At 38.5% G+C, this 10,761-nt stretch overlaps 1 protein-coding gene across 1 annotated transcript; it reads right to left on the minus strand.

Moving 5' to 3' along the window:
• Positions 1-1,103: 1,103 nt before the first annotated feature.
• ndc80 (NDC80 kinetochore complex component) lies at positions 1,104-10,439 on the minus strand. The gene is made up of 17 exons (XM_080895272.1): positions 10,282-10,439; positions 9,723-9,821; positions 9,278-9,361; positions 8,814-8,940; positions 8,448-8,620; positions 8,182-8,284; positions 7,947-8,033; positions 7,651-7,744; positions 7,058-7,158; positions 6,817-6,961; positions 6,344-6,549; positions 5,940-6,089; positions 5,696-5,785; positions 5,489-5,581; positions 5,103-5,233; positions 3,390-3,492; positions 1,104-2,037 (listed from the first exon to the last, which is right to left on the minus strand). The coding sequence occupies exons 1-17, from the start codon at positions 10,287-10,289 to the stop codon at positions 1,909-1,911; spliced, it is 1,923 nt and encodes a 640-aa protein (XP_080751398.1). The 5' UTR covers positions 10,290-10,439; the 3' UTR covers positions 1,104-1,908.
• Positions 10,440-10,761: the final 322 nt, after the last annotated feature.

Consider the following 10,761-nt stretch of genomic DNA (forward strand, 5'->3'; position numbering starts at 1 on the left):
GGAACAACACATGCAGCTTCGGTTTCACAACAACATGAGAACTGGAAAAAGATGTGCGTGTGTGAAATCATAAATCAACACCAACATGTGCAGCAAGGGAGAGTGAATCAGAAAAACAGACATCTTTATTTTAGAAGGATCCTTTGAGTCTGTAAACGCTAAAGCTTTGAGACAGTTTGACAAATCCTGGATCGCGATATTACACCATAGAAAAAGATTTTAAGCTCCTCAGAATGTGTTTTCAAAACCTAAAGTAAACCAGAATTGCAGTTTGAAGTATGCAGATTGCCACAGGGTATCTGGATTTAATATCTGGACTAAGTATCGATGCAAAAAAAATAAAAGTAATATTTGGATGCCAAGTATGTAGTTAATTGGAAACAGGTACATTAAGCTATGCTGACCATTTCTGGAGAAAGCAGTGAAGAGAGATATGTACCACTTCCTGTTTGTGTCCTCACTGCCAACTTTGCTTCAGCATTTGCAATAAATGCTTCTGCCAGAAGAGCAGAAAATGTTCACTTCAATAACAAACGTTTCATTAACTAATGATTCAGTCAGTTTTGGCTTTGGCTGATAATGTGGAACCTAAATACATTAATGTGCTCGGTAAAAAATAGAATAAATGAGTCTGACACAAATGGAAACTATTCCTGATGTTTGTCCATTAACTAATTATTTCCTGATCCGATATCTGACTGGAAATTCACCGCTTTAAAAGGTTTGTAAAATAGAAATGTATCCAAATAAACAGAGTACGCATGCTCATTTCCTTATCTTATCCATATTAACCAAAAAAATCGATAAAGACTTAACATTACTTAGATTTGTATTGAAGAAATTGCCTTTACACAGTGTCAGTGTTTCTGAAGCGCACTAGAATATGGAGGTAAGAAATTCAGTTTTTCCACCATTATATAAAATCATCATTGTTTTAGTGATCTCCTTTTTCAGTCAGGCGAGAAGCAACTTGAAACATTTGAGCAGCTGGTGTGTGCTGCCATCTAGTGGCTTCAATACAACATAAGTTCTGAGGTACATGATCGCAATGAGGACTAAATTCTACATGTCGATTACAGATTCAGCACAGGACAAGCGCTACATTTCTTTTCAATTTTCATCTTTTATTATATCAAATATAACTTAAGAGCTAAAAGTTTATTTGCAGTATCGCAAATCTATGTAACCCCCCGCCCGATCCCAACTATTTAAAAATGTCAATTGTTATTTTAACTGCTGCTCTGTAGTTTCAGCAGGGATGCATTCACAAATCATCACATCTCTTGAGCTACAACTTTGTTGTGGGACTCAAGCAGGTTGTCTTTGATAAATTATAGCCAATCATAACACAGGACATTATCTCAATGTGCGAGACCGGAAACAACGCGATGCAGTCACACATGAAGCGAGACAACTGATCAGTCTGGAATGCTGATCAGGCTGTGTTACAAGTGAGATGGAAGACATTTTTCTCCTTTTGGTAGGTTCTACGATAATTATCTAAAAATAGTCAATTACTGTTTTAAAAAAAAAAAAAAAAAAAAAAAAAAAAAAAACCCTCAACAAACTACAATAATAAAAAAAGTTAGGGGTTTCAATTAAGCTTGACTGTGTACATAACATTTATATAGAAAGACAGAACACGCAAACATATGGTAATACACAAACATGGATAACTACTGAGAGAAAAAAAAAAAGAAAAAAAAAACACAATAACTTGGAATCTTTTTTTAATCATTCAGATTTGTAAAAATGTGTTAACCCATTTTATATTCTTTGTCAAGTTCGTCAAGTCCAAATGAATAACTCCATTTCTCTGTTGTCCTAAGATCTGAACACTCTGAAAATACAAATAACAGGAAATCCAAACACTTATAATCATCTCTGCTTGCCATCTTCATGCCACCTTTATACATTTTTTGCCTTGGACATGAAGTCCTTAAGAGTTTCCTGGAGCTTCTGAATGGCAGCCTCGTCTTCTTCAACAGCCTTTGAGCAGATCCGCTGCACTCTGCTGTGCAGATCCTCCAGGCATTTCTGTTGTAGAGGAAGCACAGGAGACAGCGTTGAGGGTACAAAGTAATATGCAGCATAAATATTGCTGCATTTTTTTTTACAGATTCACATTAAGGCCTCAGCCATACAGGCCTAGAAACTGGTCGGCAACCCTGGCAACCCCCCCGTTGCCATAGAAAAATGTGTTTTCGACGATGCCTGCAAGTGGCCATTTCCAGAAATCTGTTGCAAAGAAGGTGCTGCACTACAAACCTGCTTTTTTCCCCCCAGTGGATTGCTGTGACTGCCTGTAGTTTGCATGGAAGATGCCAATTTATACACAAAAACTTGTTATTTACGCTCCAAGCTGTAATAAAATCTAAAAAAAAAAAAAAAAAAAAAAAAAAAAAAAAAAAAAAAAAAGTGATGCAAACTGAAAAATGAAGAATTTAATCTTCAAAGCAAAAGCTGTGCATTACAGCTGAAAGCAACACATTTCTCGATGTGCAGCTTCTTCTACATTCACCATTGCCAGTTTGCACTTTTCAGTTTCATTACAATTTGGCAAATAATGTAAGTGTTTCCACACAAGTCAGCATTTTTTGCTGGGTACCAGGGGGTCACTGATCACACAGATCTCTAGGCTTGTGTGACTGGGACTTGGGACAGCCATTAAACTCCAGCAATCACTGGCAACCTGCTATGGAACACACATTTTCCCTTTCTAGCCATATGTTGCCAGATGTTCACTGACTGGTCTCTCTAGAATTGTGTGATTGGGGTCTACAGCTTTAGACTTCTGCCAGAAATGCACATCCTAACTTGCGTGGTAACCGGAAACTTATATACCCACACCTAAACCTTCCACACCATTGCAGTGGTTGAGGTATGCGTTGACCCAACATGTAGTTGCATTTTTCAGGAGGTGCACATCAGGTTATGTAGCAGGACTAAAATGGGGTTCCGGTTATGCCGAGAGTTATGATGTAGATCTGATGCAGAAGTATAATTCACGTGTAAGATATAAAAGTATTACAAAAATACAAATTCAGAAACACAGATTTAGATAGTTCAGTTATTCTATACAGATTCTTTGTAGTTGTACATTTTTTTGTTATGCATTTAGTACAAATCAAATTGAAGTTCAGTATTAGTATTATCCATTGTTATAAATTTAAGGCACAAACACTTCAAGTATAATCTAATCTGTCCTATAGCTGTGATGTTTCTGGGGAAGAACGGCAGGGAAACCTAAAATCAGAGTGCTTTTGCCTTTTACTTTGATGTAAAATGAATGTTTTGTACTGTCAGAAACTCACAGCTTTGTGTAAATTTAAGCTCATGTCCTGAGACACTCTCTTGTGGAGAACAAGAGAGAGGTGTAGGAACGTTACCTCTGTAATTGACAAGTGGTTGGCAGCTGTGGTAAAAACAGACGCCAGGTTGTTAGCGACTGTTCGCCTCTCTTCATTGGTCTCCTGCAGCACGAGGTGGTACCTTGTGACAGAAACAAGTCTTAAATCTCATCAACTGGAATAAACAGACACATCATTCACAATAAAGTTCACCTTTGTTTCATTAAATGATGAATCTGTATTTTCAGGACTACTTGTGATGATTTTGAATATATAGAGATATAAAATGTGACGTCATTCAGGGGTAAAGCGGCAAAGGATTGGGAGCGAGTGGCAAGCGGTACTAGCGCACGCAGGCTTTCACATGAAAACAGTCACACAGCCATAAAAAGAAACACAAAAAAAAAAAAAAAAGGCAAGAAGCTGTTGTATTATTAACTACAATAGCCGGTCGCATGACAGCCACAGGAAGCCGACGGATAAAGAGATCGGTTGTTATCGGATTACATCGTGGAAGAGAAATTGTTTAAGCCACGTTTCCGAAGTAACAAAGAGCCGACGGATGGCCTGGATTGCAGCCATTCAAAGACCAAATATAACGTCCCAGAACACTCCAGCTCACATGTTAGTCTGCTCCAAGCATGTTTTGTAGTAGTTATTACACAATTTATCATAACATAATTGTCGATGTAGGTTACAAATAAGTCTTATATTGATTTGAATTTGTTGTGCTATACTGCTTTGTTTACTGTGGCTTTGTGATCCAGAGTGGGCCCCCTCTATCAACCTGGGTCAGACGGAGTGTAAAGCTGCTACCACAGTGAGATTTGATCGGAGGGGGGGGGGGAGAGAGAGAGAGAGAGAGAGAGAGAGAGAGAGAGAGAGAGAGAGAAAGCCCCACATATATGTGCCCAAGTGTTGTATTGAAGCAATCAAGTGATGAATAACTGTTTTCCAGTATGTTGTTTTGCATTGTTTGTTGTTGTTTGTTGTTGTTTTTTTGCATTGTTGATTAGTTTTTTTACCGAAGCAGCTAATAAAGCACAATGAAATACAATGCCTCTTTCTTGTAAGATTCTATAATAGAATGAAACAATAATGCCAGTTATAAATAAAGACAATAAATTGAATGAATTACAAAACACTCATTTTATTTCTATTAGATCTGAAAATGTTGTGTAATACTACAACCTGAAAAGACAAATAGATTGCATTTGCCTGGACAGGAGATAAAGGGAAAAAAATTAACAACAGCTGTGAAATGGAATAGTCCAAATCACCTTGCAACCTGCTTGTTGCAGGGGTCTGAAGTTACTAAACATTTTGTGAGTGTATGCACTAAAACTTAGGACCATATAATAATAAATATGTGTGTGATGAAAGTTGGGCAGCACGCTAACATCCTTACTCCACTCTGTATGCTCGTATGGGTCTGACCCTTTCACTCCTTTGATTTTTTTCCCTCATACTTTTTTTTTGCCTTTTCGTCAAGTCTGTCTTTGTATGGACCTGCCGTGTTCTCTGTCGTTTTGTAGATAACTGTTTTGGGGCCAAATAAAATGCAAGTAGGGATTAAAACCGCAGAATTAATGATTACCGGTGCTGGAAATACTAGCGCTTGATGCAGTGTTTTGATTTTGTTGCCACGGGTACCCACAAAGCAATGCGCGAAAGTCACGTGGTCTGTCAATCTCTATAGCAAGAAGAATCTTGAAGAAATAGAAATATGGTACATATATTGTTGTTGCTTACTGTTGCTGTGCTGCTTTCAGCTGCTGCACAGACTCGTCATAACCATAATTAACTTTCTTCTCGAGAAGTTTACGGTGGTTTTCCACAGACTCCATCTCTGCCGCCCATTCCTGTTCTTCTCGGGCCAGCTCCTATACAAACATACAACACGGCAACATGTTTATGAAAAACTACTGTGCATTTTCTTCTTAGGTTGTTGCCCAGGAGAAGAAAAAAATATTTCCTCCCTCTCCTAGGAGAAAGTGTCTTTTTTCCACTATGAATGGGTTTATTAGTTTGAAGCGTTGATAGCTCTTTGGGAGTTACAAAGCTATATTTTATTAACGTGGGTATAATTTTGTTCAGTGGAAACTTTCACTGTCGTGTTGCAGAATACGGGACAATACCTGCTTTTCTCCCTCCAATCGTTCGTCTAGCTTGCGGATCTGCTCTCTCAGCTGCTTCAGATCATTGGTCTTATCCGTGATGATAGAATTTACCTAACAGACAAAAATAACACAAATTATAAGTGCTGCCGTGCAAACAGGTTAATATGTGACTACTTCACAAATACCAGAAACAGATATGATACAGCACTATCAAATTTTTGTTACCTGTTCACAAGACTCCTCCAAACTGAGTTTCATGTTGGTTAATCGACTGTTCTCCTCCTCAACATCTCCAACCAACTTTCTTAGTTGCATCTGATCAGAACAATTACACAGAAACACCATCATGTAAAGCTACAACCTGAATATGGAAGTATATTTAATTAGAGGGAAGCAAGTTGTGTCTGGTGAATTTCTTAAGATTTGCTCTTGTAAAAAGCTGCGTAAACAGAATTTTAACTGGAGTCACCTGTATCTGTGTTTTACACTGAACCATGCTGCCGGCTCCGCATTCAAAAGGCCGGATCTCGAAATCGTGACCACAGGCGTTCTCTGCAGAAATCGGTATCAGCTTCAGTTTACGTGCCAGCTTGTGGTACTCTGCCAGCTTCAACTCTGCCTGGAACACAGACGATTGGTGTTGATGGAAAAGAAAAGGAAGAGAAAAAAAAAAAGTAAAAAACACAGATACTGTTTTTAAAATGATGATGAATGTTTGATGTCAACAGTCTACCCAGACTATAAAATGGGTAGAACACTGACACAGATGCACTAAATAATATTTTCCTAAAATGTAAACATTTACTCAAAACCAGCTAACCAAACAGGACTACAGCTGCCCCTCTTTGCACATATACAAGATGTAAATAGTACCTTCTCTTTCACTTTGGCCAGTGCAATCTCTTCATTCCACTTATGCTGCTCAGCGTTCTCCAGAGACTTGGTGAGACTGGAGATGGTCTGCTGAAGTTCCCTCTTCTCTCTGTTGATCCTCTCAACATCAGCTGGAGTAAACTTCTGATTTTGCAGGAGGTGCTGCAGTTCATTCCTCTCATGTTTCAGAGTTTCCAGGTGGCTGACTAAAAACAATACCCATAAAATGTTCACTATATGTTTAATATTCAGGAGTCAGTAACTCCCACTGACCACACCACTCTTATCTTACCTTCAATAACCATCTACCACTTTGAACCTGAATACTGTGCAGTCTTTGCTTAATTTAAGTAACTCTAAAGACAAACATTGTTAAGTTGACTAATCCAGATATAATCGCATAATCACAGAATCCAGTGCTTTTTGCCAAAGACGTGGCTTGCTAACATGGTTAGATCAAATGTGTTATTTACTAGAAATCTCCAGCTCAGCATTCAGTTCTGAGTCTTTTTTCTCCAGGTTGTCTTTAAAAGAATCCAAGCTGGCACGATAGCTCTGGAGTTTCTTGAGATCTGCCTGCAGCTTCATCTTTTCCATCCTCTTCGTCATAAGACGGTCCTGCTCAGGAGGACACAGAACACGTCAACACAACTGGGTACACAATTCATTCCAGCCTAAAGACAAAATACTGGGAAAAAAAGGAAAAATTATTACAGTCTGACTCTCCTTCTCCAGTTTTTCAACCTCATCAGTAAGGATTCTGTGTTTCTCCTCCATCGTGACCAGCAGGGCCTCGTCAACGTTGTAAAGCTTCTCTGTGAACACAAGCAAACACTATCCTCGTTAAAAGCCTTTCAGACAGCACTTGGTGCAGTGCATTAAAGGGGATAACAGGCAAATTAAATCAGACACAGTTTTTGCCTTTTTGTAGGTGCAGTCTAGACAAATGTCACTGAATTAAGAATACCACCTGGGTTAACAGGAAAATCAAGGCCAAATGCTTAGCTAACCTGAGTACTCATGTCCCCCAAGGCCAAGTATACTGTTGTGAAGTTTAAAGAAGATCCATAAAGAATGGTTAATATAACATTTTTACCAATTTTCACATCATTTAGTGTGACCTTTATCCAATTTTCACTCAAATAAAAGAGCTCAAGCTATTATTGGTATCTACAAAATCTAAAAATAATATCTTGACGACTGTGGACACCAGACTGCTAAAAAACAGACAGAAAAACAACCACAGACAATTACATATTCCCTCCTTTTGTATGGAGAATAATTTTACACAGAGATGTTGTTCTTACTCAGTTTAACGAGGAATGCTTCATCTTCTTCCTCAAATGTGTCATCACCTTGCATGAACTTGGAATATGTCTCAGCTGTGTAGTCCAGGAAGAGCTACATATGAAGAAAGAACATTAAGACAAACTTACAATATAATAATCACACTAGCTTTGCTGAACAACACAGACACGACACATGATTGCCTACAAAATGTACAGTGCCAGTAACTATATAAAGTGGGCTTACACCACTTTCTTAACCTGTCAGTATACATTATTTTATTTTTCATAGTTTTCACACTGTAAAGTTCCTGTACCTTGTTAAACTCAGAACCTTCTTCAATATTTTCGCCTTCATTGAAGTCACTGAACAGCAGCTCCTGTTTGCTCAAACTCCAGTTGATCTGATGCAGAAACACATTAAAAATAAAGAAAACATGCTGACCTTTAGCTTCCACATTTTCTTGTGGGGCATTTGATATTTAGTGCATGTGAACTTTGTTTTAAACGATAACGATCCAATGTACTTGGAGATTTAATGTCATTTCTCACCTTGACATTATCAATAAGCCACATGAGAGCCCCCAGAGCCTGAGGCCAGGTATGGGGAGCTCCAACAGAATACATGGAACACTTGGAGAGAACGAATGGGTACCTTAAACAAGATGCCAAAACAGAGCAAGTCAGGAAAGTTTCTTAAACTACAGAAAATGAGACAAGATATTTCATAATATATCCTTTAACTTTTTCTTTTAAGTGTGGGGAGGGGGTTTAACAACAACAACAACAACAACAGCTGTTAACAGTACACATTTTACCCCAAGGTTTTAAAGAGAGCAGGAACCTCCTCTTCAACTTTTGAGTTTGGCATCTCAAAGGTTGGGTCTAGCTGGCAGTAGATGAATTCAAACATCTTCACAAACTCCTTGGTGGATGGAGACTGGAGGGTCTTGGATGACAAAGTGCCCGGGTAACCCTGCTCTGTCAAGAACTAGATCATATGAAAGAAATACACTGTTAAAATACAAACTAAAATTTATTCTGCAATCATTTAAGACCCCTTGTGTGGTAAAGTTATCCATCAGAGGTGTGGTAAAAATGCTAAGCAGCTAAATGAAATAAGGTGCATGTTGCAGTCCCTTATTTCACAGTCCACTTTACACAGACACAGTTTATGTTTTTACCTCGTGCAGCTGCCTGATGCATTGCTGAACATAAGACTTATCGTGTAGAGGTCGAGCATCTTTTATCTTCTCAGTTCCTCCAAACCCTGACATGGTGCTGTTGCGAGGCATGCCGACTCCACTAGTCCTATTAAAATGTCAAAGAGCAGTTTTATTTTTTAATTTACAAAGGGAGTTACAATATATTCACACTTAAATCAAGGCATTGCAGAGAATTGTTTTTGTTTTTTTAATGAAAAAGCATAAATATATTTTTTAAATTTAAGATACGTCAGTCATTTTACCCTGAGTGGGTTAATTAACTTATTCCACTTTTTACTTGTTTTAGGAACGTTTGTAATCTTCATTTTATTTTCAAATTTCTAATATCTAAGCTAATATCTAAGCCCAATCACCTGAGGATTTTACAAAAGTAGTCATTTTGTAGCAACAGTGTAACCGAGTTTTGGAAAATTCAGATATACCTCGGACCAAAGAAACTGGTCCGTCTTTCAGAGGTCCCAGACTGCGGTTTTGGTATGTTGAGCTTTCCAAATGAAGGCTGTTTACTGAGAAGAAAAAAAACAAAAAAAAAAAACTTGAATAATTAATTTGCTAATACCTAGTGAGCCATCTTTCGTCATGAGTTAATAAATATAACTTCCCCATCCCTGCTTTACCCCATGTATACAATATCACAATATCAATATTATATCATATAACCCAAACCAGTAAGTCCCAGTCTGTCACAACGCATTTCTAAACAGACTGTGTGGTCCAAATTAAGCCATGTTAATTGAATGTTGTGGAGACAACCCCTTATTAAAAGCATTGGGTTACAACAATCAGCTGTTTATCAAATAGATGAGTGAACTAAGTAGTGTAATTGTAGAGCTGAATTTATTACAGGTCAAGTTTCTTTAAACAAACCTCTGAGGCGTCGTATACATCAAGCTCATCCTGTTGCTGTCTTGCACTCGCAGCGACTGCTCCGATGGTCTGCTACCTTTGACTCGACTCAGCCTTACACTGGAGAAAGTATCACAAAATGGGAACATGTTTTATGAAAGACACTCCAGTGATTCACAACTGTTCGCCGAGTACACAACACCGCCCATTAAGGAGAGGATGTTGGCCACATTTGTAAATGAATGACAACTCTCCGTTAAGGTTGACATACACTTCAGGAACGTAATGAAGTAGCATTGTTTGCTAACTAGCGCCGTAACTTCTGTAATATTTCAGATAGTCGAAGTTCACTAGACCTAACCCAATACCACGAATACGTCGTGTTTTACTCGATAAATAGTGTTATAGTTGTGAACATTGTTGAATTAACCGCTGCGACAACGTTTAAACTAACGGTCGCTAACGTCCGCAAACAATGACAGCAAATGAATTTGAACTTCGTTAGCTTAGGTGCCCAGAAACATTATATTTTGTCAGAATGTTGTTTGGCACTTATTTTCTTGGCCAAAGTTTAACTTACCGCTCCATTTTTTGTCACTTGTGTTTACAAAATGAACAGAACTTCCGAGCAGATTTGCTCACCCCGCCAAAAAACCATATAAATACTGGAGGGTGGTGACATCACAGCAGTACGGAGAGCCATTTAGTCCAAGAAAGTTCCGCTCGGATTGATGCCGCGTCTATGGATTCGATCGGATTGGGGAACTCCAGGCCTGTCCTGCAGGTTTTAGATATTTTAGATGTAGACACGCTCAAGGTGACATACTATAGTTGAAAGTAAGCATCAGAATGGGAAAGAAAGGTGCTTTAAGTGACTCCGAACGGCATGATTGATAGTGCCAGAAACGGTGCTCCGTGTTTCAGAAACAGCTGATCTGCTGGGATTTTCCCGCAAAACCATCTGTAGGGTTTACAGAGAATGATCCAAAAAAGAGAAAATATCCAGTGAGCAGCAGAGAAAATGCCTAGTTCATTTCAGGTCAAAGAATGGTCAGACTGC

This window comes from Rhamphochromis sp. 'chilingali' (genome assembly GCF_963969265.1).
Source record: "Rhamphochromis sp. 'chilingali' genome assembly, chromosome: 10".
Classification (NCBI taxonomy): Eukaryota; Metazoa; Chordata; class Actinopteri; order Cichliformes; family Cichlidae; genus Rhamphochromis; species Rhamphochromis sp. 'chilingali'.